Source organism: Anser anser, assembly GCF_964211835.1.
Source record: "Anser anser genome assembly, chromosome: 1".
Lineage (NCBI taxonomy): Eukaryota > Metazoa > Chordata > Aves > Anseriformes > Anatidae > Anser > Anser anser.
This window is the reverse complement of record NC_139720.1, coordinates 101,101,505-101,121,452: the sequence shown is the minus strand read 5'-3', so window position 1 is coordinate 101,121,452 and position 19,948 is coordinate 101,101,505. Positions and strand designations below refer to the sequence as shown.

Genomic DNA, 19,948 nt, shown 5'->3' with positions numbered 1-19,948 from the left:
AGGCAGCAGGGTTTGATTAGTTCTTAACCCACATGTTTACAATCTCTTTGGGCACAGCTTTTGGGGAAGATTTGACCTTGCTTGAATTTGCATGAAAGATATTCACAACAATCAAACACAGAAAGCAGCAGGACAGAGTGTAGAAAGGGGGCATGTGGCTTTGGTATACACAGGCAAAAGCTTAATCTAGATCATAGAAAACATCCAAAGTCTTGGAAAACTTGTAGAATGGGCTTGTACAATAGCCTCTCGGCCTGGTGGAACCCTGTGAGCTCTTCTTTTAAGCTCACTCACCAAATATTTTTATTTTCCTCAGAAAATGCTTTCTGGGGCCTCTTTCACAGATGTTTAAGTGTTTCCTTAGCAGCTCCATCGTAGTAAGGAAGGGTACAGATCTGATATATTGTCCTTACTGTTTTTAGGCTGATGTTCCCCAACAACTTTGAAAGGAGCCTCTGGAGGTCTCTTCTCACAATGATGTCAGTTTAGATGAGGTTGCTCAGGGCCTTGGACAGTCAAGCTCTGAATGGCTCGAAGGATGCAGGTTTCACTAAACCTCTGGGGTCCCACTGCAGCGTGTGACCACCCTCATGAAGAATTTTTCTCCACTAATTTCTAACTGGAATTGCCCTCATTGCAGCTCGTGCCCACTGTCTTTCATTCTTTTCCTGTGCACATGTGAGAAGTTGGGCTGCACCTTCTGTGTTCCCTCCAATTGGGTAGCAAAAGGCAGTGGTAAGAGCCCCTCCATCATCTTTATTTAGCCCTCTCAGGACTGAACAAACCATGTTCACATAGTCCCTTCTTGTACAGCCTTGAAGTTCATCATAGGGTGTGATGTGCTATTATTCCTGTCTTATCTGCTTGGCTATAAGTCTGCCCACAAGGTTTGTTATTACTGGAACAGAGAGAAAGGCCTCCATGTGAAGGCCTCTGGAAGATCACTGCAGATACTTTTATCTCTGCGAGAAATTCAGGTCTAAACAGGATGAACTAACAGGGCTAGCTTCTCTTTTCTGCCTGCTTACGGCCACCTTAGGGCTTATGCAGAAGGTCACTTGGTAGCTTGGCTCCTCTCACCCATGCTAGGGAAATGGGCAAAATGACAGTTGCCAGTTGCAAAGCTCATTGCTGTGAATTGTATGTGCCCAAATCTTAATGGTATCGCATTTTTCCTCATTTTGTCTGCTCTGTGTCACTCCAGATACATACTGGTGAGCACAACACTATGGGAGAGTGCAGTTAGCACACCCAGAGCCCTCTCCTTTGGTACTTGATCATTGTGGCATGACACTGGCGCAAGCTTGACTGGCAAAATCTTTATTGCTCTTATTGCTGCATTTGTGCATTAAGGAAATGGCAGTCATAATTGATAGACCTGCTTAGTTCTCAAATCCCCCTGGCCCTGGAGGAGAGGGGGTAGCAGGGGACAGTACACACACAGCCCTGAACTCCACTTGGTATCTTAAAGAAGACAACCACACAAAGATGGAGCAACAGGTTGGTAGAAGGTCCAGCACTCCGTCACTGCTCTGCATTTTTATCCCCTGGTTGTACAATTCAGAAAAACCTGGAGAAAGTGTAGCAGAAAACAAGTAGAAATGCTGAGTCCTCTGAGTCCCAGTCCTAGCGATCTGACCAGAACTTTGCTCACTCTTTCTGAGTTGTCTTTAAACTGTAACAATATTCATTTAAAAATGTATGGACTGTACTTTATTTTGCTTTTACACAATATTAAGCAAAATAATTGCAGATTCTGGTGATTCTGTTGGTATAAAATCTGCTGTAGACTACACATGAGAACAGGGAGAAAATTCAGTTTAGTTTATTTCTATTAATGAGTGAAGTATTTAAAATATTGGAAATGCCAGAACTAAAGAACTAAACTAACAATCTTGGTTTTACTTCCAATATGAGGGTCTTTCAATCCAGGATCTCCTTTTATTTCCAAAATCTCCATTTTATTTTCACCATCAGCCCCCAATCCCTGCAGAGGAAGAAGAATGCCAGGGAGCAGGCAGAACAATCAATGTGTATGGGTATCATAGAAAAATTGAATATCCTGAGTTGGAAGGAACCCACAAGGATCATCAATTCCAACTCCTGGGTCCCCAAAGGACCACCCAAAATATCAGACTACGTGTCTGAGGGCGTTCTCCAAATGCTTCTTGAACTCCAGAAGGCTCGGTGCCATGACCACTTCCCTGGGGAGCCTGTTCCAGTGCCTGACCACCCTCTCGGTGAAGAACATTTTCCTGATATCCAGACAGAACCTCCCCTGTTGCAGCTTCAAGACATTTCCTAGGGTCCTATTTCTGGTCACCAAAGAGAATAGATCAGCGCCTGCCCCTCTGGTCCCCCTTGTGAAGAAGCTGTAGGCTGCCTTAAGGCCTCCCCTCAGTCTTCATTTCTCCAGGCTGAACAAACGAAGTGACTTCAGCTGCTCCTCATACATCTTGCCCTCCAGACCCTTCACCATCTTTGTAGCCCTAATTTGGATACTCTTTAACAGTTTTATGTCTTTCTTATACTGTGGCACCCAAAACTGCACACAGTACTTGAGGTGAGGCTGCACCAGTGCAGAATAGAGCAGAACAATCCCTTCCCTTGACTGGCTAGCACTGCTGTGTTTAATGTACCCCAGAATATGTTTGGCCCTCCTGGCTGCTAGGGCACACTGCTGGGTCATGTTCAGCTTGGTGTCAACCAAAACCCCCGATCCCTTTTTGGGGGGGCTGATCTCCAGCATCTGGTCCCCCAGTCTGTACATATAGGGTTGTCCCTTCCCAGGTGCAGGACCTGGCACTTGCTCTTGTTAAATTTCATGTTGTTGGTGATTGCCCAACCCTCTAATTTGTCTTTCTGCAAGGCCTCACCACCCTTGATGGAGTCATCAGCTCCACCCAATTTGCTGTAATCTGTGAACTTGCTCAAGGAACTTTCAAGTCCTATATCCAAATTGTTTATGAAAACATTAAAGAAGACTGGTCCTAAAATGGATTCATTCCTAATCCATAAAATTGATTCATTCCTAAAATGGATCACATGGAGTGCTTCTATTTATGCCAAAGAGCAGGGCGACAGGGTTTCTTTGAGTCCTGCAGGGAGAGGCACCAGCTGAATGGTGGAGCCTTGGACAACAGCTCCAGGGTTCAGGTATCTTCACACCAGCTGAGTCCTGCTTTGCATGACTCAGTCCTTCCTATTCTTGCAGATCCAGGGGATTAGCAGAGGGGAGAAAGAAGAAAATAGCTGTGAGTGTACAAGAAATGGAGTCTTGTGTGCATGGGAAGACTGGAAGGTGCACTAAGCAGAGGAGGTGCCCAGCAAGTTGGCAGTTCTCTGTTGCTGCCCAGCATACCTCAGCCATTTTGTGCAGCCCTGAAGTACCATATTAGCAGTGGCTGTCTGACCTTAAAAATTACTTTAAAGAAAGCAAGAAGCCATGTCTCTTGCCAGGTATTTTTAACATTACATTGCATTTTTAAAGAAGAGACACATTATATGTTTTCATTTGTAGTTTACCTAGACTTTTTTAAAAGACTTGATTAAGCCTGAGTATTTAAATCATTTAAACTCTTTCTGAGATTCAGCTTATTTCCAGTTGCACTGGCCCAATTCCCCACTGATTTACATAACACATTTATAACAAAGACCAAATGTCCACACAGGAATTTCAGCCATTGTAGATGAATTCTGTTTATGGCTTTACTTGGAGAGCATTACACAAAGATTAAAATCCAAGTGTTGTTAAGCTCCTCCTAGGCAGAAGAGCTTAGAGTAAACACATCTTTAGTGGATTACGTCGTAGCTGCAGCATTTGGATAAGCAAAAAATTGTGAAAAGCACCTTTTTGGTACTCCAGAGGCTAAAGCTGATCATAAAAAGCATAAAAATAGGTTCCACTGCTATTTCTAAAAAGGAAGCATGCAAATCCCTCCACAAGTGCCCAGTGGGAATGCATGCATTCGACTTCAAACACAGCCTGGGAGCACAGAGCCAGACAATGCTGAAGTGGTGCCAGCACAGAGCACACCCCACCACCTGTGGCTGTGGTGCTTATCAAGCAGAGTGCTCTGCTTACCCTCCCAAGGCTAGCTGCCCCCTGCCAGCTGGGAGGAGGATACTTCTGCTCACGCTGCAGCCTATGGCACAGACAAGCCCCAGTGGACGTGAACCAACATCATCTGACTTCTGCCCTGTCTGCCCCTGCTCTGCCTCACCTCTGCTCTCCAGTGGCTCCCCCAGCTCTGGGCAGCAGCTTTCTTCCTTGCTCCCTTCTCCAGGCTGAAGCACAGAAAGTGGCTCTGGTGCTCCCATGAGCCTTCCCAGACTGGAATGGGAAGAGAGCATGGAGACAGCAGAGCAGGTGGCTGGCTGCTGGCAGGCTGGAAAAGCAGGAACACAACCATCCTGAGTCAATGTTTTCTCCTTAGTGCTGCCAAACCGCCACAGAAACACCCTCCCCAAGCAATCTTTCCTGTCTGTGTTGCATAAGGATATCAGCAGGAGGTAGCAGCCTATTTGGGGAGGTTGGAGAGGGAGGCTGTGGCTGCTTTTCATATATCTGCAAAGGTCCGTGACACTGGAAGGCTCATGTTAGCTACGGATATATAAAAATAATAGCCTAGATGAGGATTGAAATATTTCTGAAGAAAAATAAAGGAGAAGGGGGGCTGGTAGAGCCAACAGTATGGTAAAAGGAGATGGAATAATGAAGAGAGAGAGGAGAAAGACTTGATGATGTCATTGAAAGAATGCTACAGAAAAGGAAACTTCCGTTTCGAAAAAAGAAAAAAAGAAAAAAAAAAAAGGAAAAAAGAAAAATCTCCTGGTTGTTGTTATGAGAGACCACAGCACCAGCGGAGTTGTTTACGCACTGTCACAAACTGGCACCATGCTCTGAAGATGCATGTGTCCTGACCACTGCTCTGATGAGTTTACAGTCCACGTTAACCATGTAGTGAAGGAAGAGGTTCACTCTGTGGGGAGCACAGCGGGTTATTTAGGTTACTAGCGACTTCATTTCTCTGCATTTAGAAGCAGAGGACAAGACTCATCCCACCATAAAGGGGAGCTGAGGTGCCTGTTAGCTGATGCATTTTCTTTCTGTATCTGCTATGATTTCATCCAGGCAAACCCAGGCAATGGAAGACATTGATCGTAATACTGCCTGGAGCAGGAAAGTGTGTAGCTTGAGCTGCAGTCTGATGTGGTAGGATGACCAAGTGGAAGAAGCGAGGGACATAGTTTTCCGCTAAGTCTTTCTGCCAGACATAACAGATTTTGGGAGCAAGGCCCAACACAGGTAATGCCAGAGAACAAACAGTTTAAATTACATGTATTTAAGCAAGTAACATTTATCTGAAGTATTAAAGAATTCATTGGTCTCAAAAAAAAAAAAAAAAAAAAAAAGGGCAAACTGTGATCGTTGCTAACACAGAGCCTTCCCTAATTGCTTCAGGAGTTTCCTGAAGGCCTTCTCAGATGTATACATTCAACATTTGCATTTGCACCTCTTTTTCTCTCTTCAGTCTGTTTTGGGACCTCAGCTGTTGGCTGCTTCTGTTCAGAGCGCATTGCAGGAGGCTGTTTACAACTTTGAGAACTGAACCAGGTGCCGGCCAATTTCTGAGACACTGGCACAGCCTGAAATAAATGGAGAAATTGAACATGTTGATGAGAGAGAAAGGTCTGTGGATGAAACTTCTCTGAGTCACAGCCCACAAGCCTAATCTTGTGTGAGCTGTGTGGGCCTAGGTTGACACCTCAGCAGCTCACACCCTGGAGCCCTGCTACACAATAGCGTCTTCAGCCTTGAGATTAGGCACCAGGCTTCCCACACAAGAAAAGTTAAGCCACTAGCAGAAAAAAAAAAAAAAAAAAAAAAAGATCCTTATAACAATCTGAGTGGGGAAATATCTGATTCAGGCAGAAGTGAAAGGTACACAAAAAGGACATAGGGCTGAGAGAACGCCGTGTGTCAAGTGACTGGAGATGAAGATTTGCAAGTACTGTTTCGTTTGCCCAAATCTGAGTGGAATTTCACGGCCCTTCCAAAAAGCTCCCAACCTGCTACTCTTGCCAAGTTCTGTGCCCTTTTGCAAGTAAAGCATGAGAGCCTCTTGGAAAAACCCTTGTAGTAATCTTTACTAGTGAAAAAATAACACAAAAAAACTGACCATTAAAAATTCCCCAATGGATTTCAGTTTCAGTCTCCTAGTCAGCATTGCTATCCACCTGAGTTCATAGTCACTGGAGCATGAAAGTCTTTAAAACATTATTAGAAGTGTGATAGGACCCTTTGTTAATGTTTAACTACTTCTGCACTGGACCTGAATGCTGTACTTGTTCATGTAAGTAACTGGAGGCCAGACTGTGCAAATCTGCTGTTCAGTGAGTGCTGCTCAAACGTGGCAGCTACAGGTGGGAGCACAGGTGAGAAACACAGGACTAGGAACAACAGTTAAAGCTTGGAGAAGACACAGAGGCTTTTAAGCATGTGGAAGGCAGTGATCTGAACCCGTACCAATGAGCTGTATTCTGTAGTAGACAGAGAAAAATTCTGCATCCAGTTTTTCTGAACTTTTCATGTGGGGAAAAAAAAAAGAAAAAAAAAAAAAGTTTTATTGTACCCTAGTAAAGATTAAGTAAAATATTGGAAAATGTTCAGTTTCCAGCTGAACAGAAACTTCAGCTTTTGCTCAGCTCTACTTAGTAGTTTTGCATTTCTTCAATTTAAATTGGGTCAGAAATCTTGCTTTAACCTACATTCTCCTTGCATTTTTCATTGCTGTGGCACTTGAAATGCAAAGCAGTTTCACAGGAGACAAAGATTCACCTTAAATATAGCAACTGGAACCAGAACAATTCACATGGATTCCTTCTCTGTTACCTATCCATCAGGCTTCTGATTTCATATGGCTTGCACATGAAGCTCCAATCACATGCATAACCTCTGTACCACCAATTACAAATCACCTGCAAAATGCTTACCAGCTAAGGCCATTGACAAACGAAACTCGTCACGGAGAATCCTCAAAACATCCCGAAGACCTTCTTCACCCTGCTCCAACAAAGAAAGCAGTCAGGGTAAAAGGAGCACTGGCACAGAGCAATGCTGCAGGATGCTTGCACAGTGAGAGCTGGGACAGTCCCTCAAGTCAGTGCCAATTCCAGTCTCTCAAACAGATGAATGATTAAAATGATATGATGGATGTGCTTAGTTCATCACACATTAATTTAGATGTTTTTCCTTTTGTGATACATCTGAACAGGGAAAGAAAACAAAGCTGTTTATCACTTCTGACATTTTCTAGCTGTAGGGTTTTTTTTAGTTTTCAGTTAACCTCCACCAGTGGGCTTGTTTTAAAATGTCAAGTCTTAAAATGCTGACACTATTTTATGAAGTAATGAGAGTTTTATATATGGTAAAGCTTTAAAAACTTAAGTATACTCAGATATAGGGCTGAATAAAAATAGTATACTGTTCTTTTTCCTCCAAGCAATAACTCCAAGAAGCTCAAAATCCAATAAAATGTACATGTGATTTTGCTCTTACTGTAAAATAGTGAAAGATATTCTCTGTTTATTTTTTATTATTATTATTTTTATTTTTTATTTCTGGCAATGAAGAATGCTTTGGGTGCAGACAATGTCACTTCTTCCCCATGCCCTCCCTCTCCTGTATGCTAGAGTAATGCCACTGAATCACATATCTAGGAATACCCTAAGATATATAATACCAAAACACAGATGAACTAAAAAAAAAATCCTTCTCCCTGTTTTCATTATGGAAAAAATGCAGACAAATCAAAGCAGCACCCTTTTCATGATAGGCCTATTTTCTGTGTTTATTGGCAAAAGAAACAGTGCTGCCATCTCTTCCAGGTTTCTTGCAAGACTCAGGTGTTTTCTTGCTTAAAGCCATAGTACTCACATCACTGATTATGAGTCTCATTTTAAAGACACAAAATATATCTAGACCGCAAAAATATTGTTTTTTCTTCTTGAGAAAAGCTTTAAAGCTCCAATCCAGAGGCTAAAAAGCAAAACCTTAGCAAGGAAAACAAAAACAAAAAAACTTGTGTAATTACATTTTAATATTAAATATTTTATGTTAACCTTCTGCATCAGAGGCCTGATTCATGATTCTGCATCATTGCAATACACTAGGAGTCAAGAAGCTGCAAAACTGGAGCTGAGACAGAAGTGGCACGCTTGGATACCTACAGGACTTGTGCTGTGCTCAATCTTGTTAAAATGTTTTAAACATCAATAGGATAGAGTTCCATATATATTTCTAAAGAATTCATAACACCACTGTGAAACTGCTATATCAAAATCATGTATTGTTTTTGAATAAGCTGACAGCAAATAAAATTTTCAGACTCATTTTTGTGGCAAATAAGCCCACCTCCAATTTTCAAAACCAGTGGTGGTCCGGACTCCCACAGTATTATAACACCAAGCTGCAACATCAAGAAATCAGGGCCCACAAGACAATGTTATGAGTTTCAAAATCATATTTGAAATAATGAAATTCAGTGTTATTTTTAAATCAAACAAAATGTCTGGGTTTGATTCAATTTGGGGTGGTTCCACTTAAAATTCAGCAAAACCAAAAAAAAAAATGCTTAAGATTCCTCACTGGTGAAAACTGTCTCTGTGAGACTGTTAAATAACACCAGTGGAGTCTTGGAGAGTGTGTTAAGAAAGCACACACCCTGGTACGGTTCAGCCTGTAGAAGAGGAGGCTCAGGGAGGATCTTACAAATGTCTATAAATATCTGAAGGAAGGATGCAGTGAAAACAGAGCCAGGCTAATTTTATTGGTGCCCAGTGCCTGGACAAGAAGCAGCGAGCACAAACTGGAACACAAGAGGTTCTGTGTGAACATTGGGAAGCATTTCTTTACCATGCAGGTGATGGAGCACTGTCACAGATTGCCCAGAGAAATTGTAGAATCTCCCACCATGGAGACCAAGCCACCTGGGCATGGTCCTGGGCAACCTGCACTGGGTGTCCCTGCTTGAGCAGGGTGGTTGAACCAGATGGCCTCCAGAGGTCCCTGCCAACCTCAACCATTGTGTGATTCTGTGATACAGAGTCAAACTTCCTTACTCACCTTGTAAGCCAGACCCCATAAAGCTGGTCGTCCAATAAAGACACATTTTGCTCCCAGTGCCAGCGCTTTTAATACATCACTTCCTTTCCGTATTCCACCATCTAAATAGACTTCGATTCTGCCTTGTACTGCCTCCACAACTTCAATCAGAGCATCAATCTGCAAAGAAGCAGCCACTCACAACTTGGGATCAGCTTTTGATTGCAAGACAAAGAGGAGATAACCGACATAAACAGAAAGGTATACAATACTTTAATAGCATAAACTCTCAAAATTAAGCCAAACAATTCGTCACGAATAGCTCAGTATCAAAAGCTGCACAACACAGTGCATCTCCATGCTCTAGTTGCCAAGTAGTCAGTTCTATTTTCCAATGTTTTCCTAACATTGATATTCTTTCCAGCACTTCTGGTAACTGAAAAAGAAATATTTTCACTTTCTTTCTGATTTAATTTTGAAAGACTTTAAAAATAAATTTCACTGTAAATAATACTTGTAAATAATACTTTAATTTGAGACAATGATGAAAGATAGGTGTTTGTAAAAAGGATGTCAAACTTCTCCTTGCTACTGTCCAAATTGCCAAACTCACATTTCAGTGCAGTCCTAGTGACCACCTGTTGAAAGCCTCCTCAAGCCCCATAAAGCAGCTATGAAAGATTTAATTTGCTATGCAGTACAGCCAACATATCATTTCCTCCAGGCTGTCTCTTGATTCCCTGAGGTCTTTTCTACAACATACAGCATAGTGACAGGTTGGTAGTGCAGTGCAGTACCACGCAGAGACGCTGGCTCTGGTCCCAAGATCAGTAGAGCTGGTGGCATGACATTGCACTAGACCTAATTAACTCTCCTTCATAGCAAACTCAAAGATCTCTTTTCTGCAATCTCTTACACTCTCTTGCTTGATTTTCATCATCTTAGGGAGAGAAGCTGTAACTAACATCGCTAAATAGGTTTTTCCAAATGGTCATAAACTTTTCAGAATTTCAGGCTGAAAATTTTTGGGCTGAAATTTTTCAGGAGTAGCTCACCAAGAGCAGTGACAATAGCCTCTTCTGCCAGGTTTGGTACCAGAGGAGTGGCAGAGCTGAATTAAGTACCTATTGTTTTGTCTCTGTATGTAAAGAAGCTTTACATAGATGCCATTTCCATTATTATGTCTTTAGCATTTAGAATTATTTATTTATTTATTATTGTCACCTTTGACATAGAATAGAAGAGAATTCCCTGGTGCCAATTTTTATTTTACAGAGGAAAACAGAGAAAAGAAAATCCATAAGAATATGATACTATGCAATTAAGACATAAACTATGAACAATTGGAAAAATTGAGATCAAATTAAAGCAGTGAAATACATACATGTTAAACAACCCATTATTTTTTTGTACAGATTAAAAAGTGGAGGAATTTTTCTTCAGATAAGTTATTCTTTCTTCAGGCTTATGAAAGTCAATGAATTCCCATTTAGATTTGAGTCTGTGAATATGCAAGCAGATCTCTCACTAAATCTAGCTGCACTGTTTCTGCATATTTTGGCAGAGGTTAACAATGAGAGTACATTACACTCTCATTTGTACATTTTTGGTCCAGAGCTTCATTTTATTTTTGCTGTAGTTCACAAAGAATATGTGTGCACTGCACCAGCTAATGAAGAAAACTTCCAATAAGCTGGCCAGTAGTTCTGCTTCAGCAATGTGAGTTCGGTGCTCCCAAGACACTGAGAAAATACTTGAGTGGGCAGCCCAAGCCAAGGCATGCATCTTACCATTTTAAAGCTAAAGTACATCTGCACACAATCCAAGCCATGCAACAAACACACAAGTCTACCAGAAGCATATACGCAAAGACGTGTACAGATACCCAAACGTAGCACAAACGTCCATACGATACTATTGGGACATCTATTTTCTCACTTACAGTGGCAGGTCCTCCATCCAGCTGTCTTCCGCCATGATTGGACACAATAATTCCTTGAGCTCCATGCCTCACTGCCAGCTCTGCATCTTCTTTTGTCAAGATCCCTTTGATGATAATAGGTAGGCGAGTCAGACTCTGCAGCCAGTAAATATCGTTCCAGGTGACTGAAGGATCCAAGCTGTTGGGTGGCAGTCCATACTCGGAACAGTCATCTCCCTGTAGCCATAGGACAGCAAAAAAACTCATCTAAGCTGTAATAATACAGAGACTTGAAGTCTTTTCCTGCCCTAGAGGAGATGCATTAAACTTGCTAGCAATCACATTCACCAGCTCCTTAAAGCATCTATGTCTGGATGACAGTAATAACAGGGATGGAAATCAGTGCCTCCAAGGAAGCTGTACTGGGATGTTAAAACCAGAAGCCAGGCTGGCAGAAGGTCAAGCCAGAATGCTGCAGAAACAGGAGGGAAGAAGATACGTCCTGGACACAGCAGCAGTTACCCAGGGGTTCTGCCTCATGTGGCGCACACCAGCACAGTGAATGAAAGAATGAGATCATTTTACAAACCTCAAAGGCTCCCTCCAAGTTCTTCAGCTTCATGTGGGGAGGAAGCCGGAAACCATTACGGACATCATCACATCTTTTGCCTGTGTAGGGCAGGTCCGCGGTGAGGACGAGGGCCTGGAAGCCCAAGGCCTCAGCCCGTTGGACCAGCTGCTGAGAAACTGCCCTGTTGCGGTGGATGTAGAGCTGGAACCATCGGAAGCCCCCAGGGGCAGCTGCGGAGATTTCCTCCAGCGTGCAGGTGGAGTACGTGCTGGCAATGTAGCAGGTGTTCATGGCATTGGCCGCTTTGGGAGGTATGGAAAAATAATCAGAATAAAGGTCAACTTGAACAGTCCCACCAGACAATGGGTACGGTATTTTTTATGCAGTGTTTACAGAGAACACCTGAACTCTTGTTTTATGTATATCCTGCCAAACACAGAGCTCTGCCAGTTGGCAAATACACCTCAGGGATTACAACTGGCTGTATTTGCCTTGCTCTGTTGCAGGATCATGGTGAAGAAATTCAGGTAAATTACCAACTGTTGGTTTCATTTTGGAAATAGTGTTTTAAAAACTTCATCTTCATGAAAATCTTTCTTTGAAATCTTCATGACAACTTCCTCACAGGAATGCACACTCAAATGCTCTCAGTGTACACAGAAATGCACGCAGGAAAAAAGATATTTCTGGGGGTCAGCTCTCTAAGTTTAACATATGATTGGGCAAGAGAGGTTCTGCTTTTCTCCAAACACTTTTGTGTCCTGTCTAGATGCCATGGCATTGAGGACCTGTGTGATTCTTTGGTATAACTCAGAAATGGTGTCTACAGTCTCTGTCTAAGTTTGCAGCAGCTCCCGTGGGGCTGATCTGGTATTACTAGCAGCTGGAGAAGTATAGCAATATACAGCTTCCCATGCACTCCGTGTCACCAGACCCAAGTGGGTTATCCACATGACGTGATGGGTCATCCACAAACGGGCTGTCAAAAGGTTTGCCTCTTTGAACCTGAACACTTTGCTCAGTCACACTTCAAATTATCCTAATGGCTTCTCTGCTGCAGAGCTGGAAAAATATTTTTTTTCCACAAACCAATTTTTGGTACAAAACAGCAAAGCAGAAGAGTACCTTTGGCTGTGCTTTTCTCTCCATCGGGCCATGCTAGCTGGTGGAAGCCAGTGGGGGCAATTCCTACAGGAAAGCTGATTTCAGTCCCCAGGAGTTTAGTCCTTGTGTCCATCACGGATACATCCCGCAGCATACGTGGCCGGAAATGAATTCTGCAAGGCAATAGCAATAAAACACCCTTCAGGATAGTAGTTGCCCCATGGCTTTTCGCTTTTGAAGCTGCATGGAAACTAGGTCTTCATTTGCCTATTGCAACGCAGGAATCCAAGCCAATAAAGAAAACAACATATAAAGAGACTTTTCATCATTCCTTTTTTTTTTTTTTGCTTTCAGAGGTCCATTCAGCCAGCAGTTCGGCCACTTCCACCTATCACTAATCCTATACACCTGCTCACTGGCCACAATACTTAATTTCTACACTTCCCACTTCAGCTTACCATACTTAATATCACCTGTGCTCCTATTGTCCATCCCACAGTTTACTTCTACTTGTAGCCCAGTGCCAGGTCTCTGTCTTCCGCTCTACCATTCATGTCTGTCCTCATTGTACATTGTACCTGCCCTCACTGTCTGCAGCACATTCCCCAAATCCCATACTACTTATGTATAGGCTTCCTGCTGTTCCCTACGTGCTACCCATTGCATCTCATTCCATTATAGCCACTCATCCCCTTTCTTGTCGTACCGTACCATACCATACCATACCATACCATACCATACCATACCATACCATACCATACCATACCATACCATTTGCTTGTCCATGCAATCTCAGCCATATTCAGGCTAACACCAGAGCATACAGCATATGCCATTTAGAGAAGTATATTTTGCTAGAGACCACCTTGAACAGGCAAGGTGTTAGGAGCCCAGATACTTGCACACAAATATAGTTTAAAAGTTTCCAGCACAACACCCCCAACTTCTTCCTTACATTACCTTTTATAGGCCAGGATGTTTTCATCTCGGGTGCTACACTCATCTGCTCCAGCTGCAAAGAAATCCCAAGCAATCCTGGGTAAATACTTTTTAGCATAAGCTTCAAAGTCTGACAAACACACCATAGCCATTGCAGAGAGATGCTCTGGGAACCCTGAAGAAAAGAATAACATTGAGTGGAAATTAGATCCCTGAACTGTCACTCTCTTCCAGGGACTCTAAGGGCATTTAATGCAAACCTTGGACCCCTCTGCCTTGCAGAAGAGTTGCTGAGATGTTGTCTCAGTCCAGGTGGCCCACCCTGTTCTTGAGACTATTTTCTGAGAGTGTCCCAGTCAGTTTCCATCTCCAAAGTGCAGTCAGCACAGCACACAACACCATGGTAAATAGCTTACAGCTGCTAGATACCTGAACAGCATTATATATCCAGGGGTGACTGTAAGCAATATTCAAAGCATGGTTATATGCTGTGCCATGCACAGTGGGCTTTTGTGTGGTGCCACAAGCTTCTCCTTGCCACTTGACGTGCTGTGCCAGACACATCCCTGGGAGGGTAGAACTTGCTGGTCTGCAATATGTTTGGCTGACTCCTACATACCCAGTGACCTCAGTATTTAGAAAACACTCCTGTGGAGAATAAAGAGCATGACAGAGGCAGCTCTCATATCAGGGTAATCTTGAGGTAATACTGCTTCACTTGACACTGGTCCCTGAACACATTTAATTTATCTACGTAGCTTCCTAAATGTCCTGTACTTGTGTCCCAAAATATTGACAAGGCTGCCCCTCATATAAATTTAGAGTCTGAAGGGCAGTGTGATGAGCTTGCTCTGATTCCTTTTGAAATATAAGTCCAAAATGACATAAATCCCTGCTTAGCTGTCACAGAATCATGGCAGAGTTAGCAAAAATAAGGGACTTTTGGAGGTTATCTAATCCAACCTCAGACTTAAAAGAACTTGTAAAAACACATCCAAGTCATCAGGATTCAACTGCTTGCTGAACTTGGTCTGTAATATATTCTGTCTCCCATACAAATGAATTACACGATTGATACTTATTTGGGTATTTCCTAAAATTTCAAGTCTTGATCTTGCAAGTGTGATGACCTCAAGAAGCTCCACCAGAATTAGAGGAGCTAAAGGGAGACTCTGGTCTTTTGCCTCTTGAGATTCCTCTTGAATCAGAACTTCTTTCCAACATCAGTTACTCCTTAATCAGGCTATGACTACCCAATGTGAATAAATATTTCATCTGACCTCAGGCAAATTTTGCCATTCATCTTCTGCCTTAGTATAATGAAAACTGGCAGATGCAGCCAAAAAAAGTAGGAAGAAGCTTGCATCTCTTTATCTCTCTTTATTCTGTCTTAAAGAACAAAAGCCTGAAGAGGATACTTTAGGTCCTCTGCTATTTTAAGACACAGCAGTCATTTAATTCCATCACAAATTCCATCTTAAAACTATTTGAATTATTTATTCCACCAATTCTCCTCAAAGGCTGTCCCATAAAATCATTCACTGGAGAGTCCCTTAGGACAGTTCCCTGACAGAACAATTACTTATGGACTGACTTGTCTGAATTCAAGACCATAAAATTCAGAAGCAAGTAAAGAGTCTTCATCTAACATACTCTGGCATGAACACGTCATAAAACTATGTCCAAACTCCTAGTGCAAGCCATTGTCAAGGCCAGAGTTGGGGAAAAACACAAAATATTTTCTACACATCTTCAGTTCTCTATTGAAACAAATATCTTCTGGGTGTTTGCATTGCATACTACAGCACTGATACACACTAAAAAAGGACCACAGAAAATTTAGACAAACTATGTCCAAATAGTTTGGACAGAAAACACTGACAAAAAGCAAATTCCATAACATGAAACATGATTCTAAGAACTACCCTCAATCTTTCAGGGAATAGAAGTGACATTGTGTGACCCAGATGTCTAATCAAACCAACATAAATGCTGACTATCAAATGCCTGCACTTACATACTTGTGATCCAGCCAGGTCTAAAAACTATGCAAATTAATGTTTTAGCAAACTGTGCCCATTTGCAAGGAAACATACAAAACACAGACAAAATCAATTTGCTAAATTGTTTGTTGCAATTACTTCTGTGGGTCTGATTAAAATAGGTATTTTTCAAGGTATATGAAAGCATAAAGTTTTAAAACAGCTGTGGTTTTGGTCTAATTTCTCTACAAATGTACAGGAAGAAGTAAATACCCTAGTTTTCAGGATTAGCCTCCCACAGCAGATTAACAGGGGTTTCAAGCTTCAACAAAACCAGTCCCACGTTTCTGATGTTGTACGCCTCTGACACAGATAAACACATAGGTTATGTACACAAATCCAACCTGTCAAATTGCAGACATGGATATGTCTCTCTAACTGAGATGCCTGTGTATACACTGGAAAATTAGGACTCCATTCCCCACTAGCAAAGAGCTAAGGATGAGAGAATCATTTGAAGACAAAGAGGAAGTGTGACTTACTTCTTCAGTGTTGTTTTGTCTACCCTGGCAGGCATTAGATAGCAGGTGGTAAAAATATCCCAAGCCTTCTCTGTATGTCTTCATGACATCAACCACAGCTGACAGCACAAGTTTTCATATACCATATATCATGACCATGAAACACATACCGTGACTTTTGCTTTCCTACTGCTAGGGAGGCCAAAGTCAGGAAGCGCAAAAAGATAAACTAAGTCCTTTAATGGTAGAATAAATCGGAATTTTAATTAATCCAGGCCCAGTCCTCATTATCTCACAGTTCAGAGCTCAGTTCAGACTTACGTTGGATTCTAGGGAGAGCAGGAGCAGGTAAGATCCTCTGTTTCAAGACAGCTTACAAGCAGGATGCAGAGAAGGTCTTTTCACTGAGTACTATTTTTTCTGCAGTCAATAAGCAACCACAAGAGATTAAAGATCAATCCTGCAATAAACTTTGTACTGTTTGTGTAACACTAACTTTGTTTGGCTATTAGATCATTAGAAGGTCCTTCCAAAAAATGCTTCACCTTGTCAACCAAGCAATTGCTTGGGACACAACATTGGAGCAGTGGCTGAAGGCTGCACATTCCCCTCCAGGGAAGCAACAGTTTTTCTGGGGTTTGATTGAAACCCTAAACTGACCTGTTAGAAGGGATGAGAGAGGTTCAGTCATGGGCTGGCAGTGTCCCCTGTCCCGTGCTCTGCTGATGCTACAAGCAGTAGGAATGGAGGCGAAAGGACATTTCCCATGAGGAAAATTCAGTCTGTTGAAAACATGGTAGCTCTACCAGGAAGGCTGCATGTTATCACACCTTTGTGCAGGTCTCTGAGGGAAACTAATGGGTCTACAAAAAAAAAAAAAAAAAAGGCTTTTTAGGTTTGTTGTGTGTTTCCACTCCACGGACAACCAAACTGTCTCCTTCAAGCCTATTGGTAACTTACTGCTGCTGTATGTGCTACAAGTCCCACCAAAAAGATGATCCACAGACAGTGGGAGTTGTTCCAGCCCACAGCTACAGAGCCTTGAATCTTTACCACCATGTATGAAGGAGACATTTTTTACTTCCTACAGTATATGAACAAGTAAAGTAGCCTTTGTCTTTTGCCATTTTTAAAGGGTTATGAGTGCTTTTGTGGTCCACCTGCTCTCCCCCAGGCCTTGCAGATTTCCTCCTTTGGCTCCCCACCCAGCTATCTCCCAGAAGCACTCTCTGTCCTCTCCCTTTCCTGTGCCTGGGAACTGGTGAGAATTCTCTGTGCTTCCCTCTATTTCCCCTGCTGAGCATTACAAACTGGCTCCGAGGTGCCAACAGATTTATGATATTGATTTAAATTTGCAAGATATGAAAAGTAAATATTGGACAGTTTTATTTGCCCTTTGTTGTTTTTTAGCATTTAGGCTTCGTGTTTTCAATTCTTCCAAGCAAGCATGAGAGCTTGAAACTTATATTTTTACTAACTGAAAATTGAGATATTTTTCCCTATAAACATGTGATACCAGGTGCAGAAGGTGAGGCAGAAACTTGTGAAAACATTCCTGGAGTTTTACCAGCCGTCTTGTCCTCCCAGCCCAAGCAACACAGCTGAGGCAGCAAGTGAGACAAAGGACTTGGGAGAACTAGAAACTGAACAGCACTGCAGCTTCAGGGCCTGCTATCCAAGAAGCTGCTTGGGTCTAGGACTGCAGATCTTAGCTCCTGACAACATAAATCCTAGGCCATTGACATCATCTTTGTAGCTGCAGTGAACATCTGTTCTCCTCTTAGGTGTATTCGTGAAGTTCTGCCCAAAATCTACCAGGCATGATCATATAGAGCATCATCTTTTAAAGCTTTTTAAAATTCTGCCTTCAGAGCTTATTATCTGCTGACAGCACTGTGAAGCTAGCTTCTGGTATTCAGCTATCCATATGCTAGTCACATATGAGACAAGGTATGCACATTCAGCTTAGTGCCAATGAGCATCTTGGTTCACTTTCCTGCCCAGGAAAAATCCATTCAGCATGACTTCTGAAGAAAAGATCAAAACACCGTCTCTGTCTGCAATACACAGAGAGAGGGTAAAAAAAAAAAAAAAAAAAAAAAGCATCCCTGGGAAGAAAAATCCTGTACTCACCCTTCTCCTCCCCACTAGATGTCAGCTTTGGGTCATATATATCAATTTATGCTGGTAATAACAAAAAGAGACCGTCAGTCCTTGATGCCCTGCCAGGCACAACGTCCTTAAAACTGACACTATCACATCACGCGAGTGCCTGCTAATAGGCTTGGAAATCTCCGTTCTCTGTGTTTTAGTCTTAGCATTTTCTGGTGCACAGCATAGCAATAAATGTAGCTACATTTAGCTACATTACATGTAGCCTGATCTTCACTTCAGCCTACAAGTTATCTGCAGGGTCCTCTGTCACATCTGTCATTATGCTACTTCATGGATGCATATTGCAGCCAACTCACCAAACCATAAAGTTCACAGTTTCTTGGTTATCATAATTTTACATGAATTAAAGATAGGCTGTGACTATTGTAGTTTGGATCAGGAGAAGGACAAGATCTCTGCTTTTGTGCTGTGGCTTTTAGGAGACTGTATATCTACATATATTCCCTTCTTTCAGCAAAATAGCAATTACTTCTTGTTCCATAAGTAGTATTTTCTCTGATACTTCTGAATACTGAATTCTGATACTCTGATACTTCTGAATTAGCTGGTGAAGCTCTAATGTTCTAAGGAAATCAAAGTTTGCTACAGAGATAATATCTAATAATGGAGCTCCTATATAATTGCAAAAGGTGGACAAGTTTTAAAGTACTGGATCCCTTTTCATTGGAGTTCAATAAAAGACTTAAAAAGACTATTTTGCTGAAAGCTTTCCTTTCTGCTTTCTTCTGAGAAGTGAAGAAAATATAGGAAATACTCACACATCTGGTCTAGTATTGCAGGTAGGGCGTCAAGCAGTCAACAGCAAAAGCTTGATTTGTCCATAGTTCTGCACAGCTGGGATTTTGCAGTTGCTTACTTTTCATACTAACATAGTCAAAGGCTCGTGAGTCCAAACACAGAGATCCTGTGTAAATCTGTGCTCTAGTTCCTGTTATAATCACAATGCTCATTACTCCGGCTGGTTATCTTCGTTTGCTTTCCACAGATCGCAAATCGCCATGGCTCAAGCTGACATCTACCTCACTGACACATCCACTAGTGATGGGTTCAGTTCAGGACTTTACAACACTCAGTGAAGAATCTGCTGAAGGATAAAGGAGAAAATAACTATAAGCAATGTAAACCAGAACACAACGTAGTTTGCATATAGTCACTACGGGTTTTCCTTATCAGATGTGTTTCTTGGGCATATGCCCGGTGTTTGGAAGGAAAGCTGTTTCTCCTTGCATGTCAGTCATGCAAGCAAGTTCTCCCATAATTAAATATTTAAATAGCCACCCCTCTATTATAGTTGTAGATGGCCATGAATCTTGTATTTAACCTTGCCTAACACTTTTGATTATAAGATCCAGTTTTCAGTTGCTTATAATTGTGTCATATTTTAAACATTCAAGGCTGAAATTTTCTATCCTCAGTCTCTGTGTTGGGCTGAATTTTTGGAGGAATATTTCACTCAAAAGATGGTCAGCAACTTCCAAGGATGAGGTTAGAGAAAAATATGGTGGTTGGCCCATGCTGAAAACGTCCCACGGTGGTTTCACAGCAGAACTTGGGCAGCTCAGTGCTTCATGCAGGGACTTGAAATTAGTGGGAGCTGATTCCTGGGTGCATCAGCCTGTACTTGCTGGC

At 42.1% G+C, this 19,948-nt stretch overlaps 1 protein-coding gene across 3 annotated transcripts; it reads right to left on the bottom strand.

Moving 5' to 3' along the window:
• Window positions 1–1,690: 1,690 nt before the first annotated feature.
• HAO2 (hydroxyacid oxidase 2) lies at window positions 1,691–16,570 on the bottom strand. 3 transcript variants are annotated; one of them, XR_014589192.1, is made up of 9 exons: window positions 16,466–16,570; window positions 13,663–13,816; window positions 12,724–12,875; window positions 11,617–11,900; window positions 11,049–11,264; window positions 9,128–9,286; window positions 6,997–7,066; window positions 4,224–5,649; window positions 1,691–3,207 (listed from the first exon to the last, which is right to left on the bottom strand). XR_014589192.1 is itself a non-coding variant. In XM_083852223.1 (8 exons), the coding sequence occupies exons 2-8, from the start codon at window positions 13,791–13,793 to the stop codon at window positions 5,594–5,596; spliced, it is 1,068 nt and encodes a 355-aa protein (XP_083708349.1). In that variant the 5' UTR covers window positions 13,794–13,816; window positions 16,466–16,570; the 3' UTR covers window positions 1,691–5,593. The 3 variants fall into 3 exon arrangements, 2 of the variants coding, with proteins under 2 accessions (XP_083708349.1, XP_083708350.1); XM_083852223.1 differs by having other exon boundaries at window positions 1,691–5,649; XM_083852224.1 differs by having other exon boundaries at window positions 1,691–5,649; window positions 13,663–13,714.
• Between the last annotated feature and the right edge of the window lie 3,378 nt (window positions 16,571–19,948).

What these genes read in the sequence shown, in the direction of transcription:
- HAO2 (XM_083852223.1), bottom strand. Translation starts at nt 13,793, where the DNA reads ATGGCTATGGTGTGTTTGTCAGACTTTGAAGCTTATGCTAAAAAGTAT. An exon ending in AACATCCTGGCCTATAAAAG is followed by an intron (nt 12,876 to 13,662) that starts GTAATGTAAGGA and finishes ATTGCCTTGCAG; the next exon opens with AATTCATTTCCGGCCACGTA. An exon ending in AGAGAAAAGCACAGCCAAAG is followed by an intron (nt 11,901 to 12,723) that starts GTACTCTTCTGC and finishes TACCTCCCAAAG; the next exon opens with CGGCCAATGCCATGAACACC.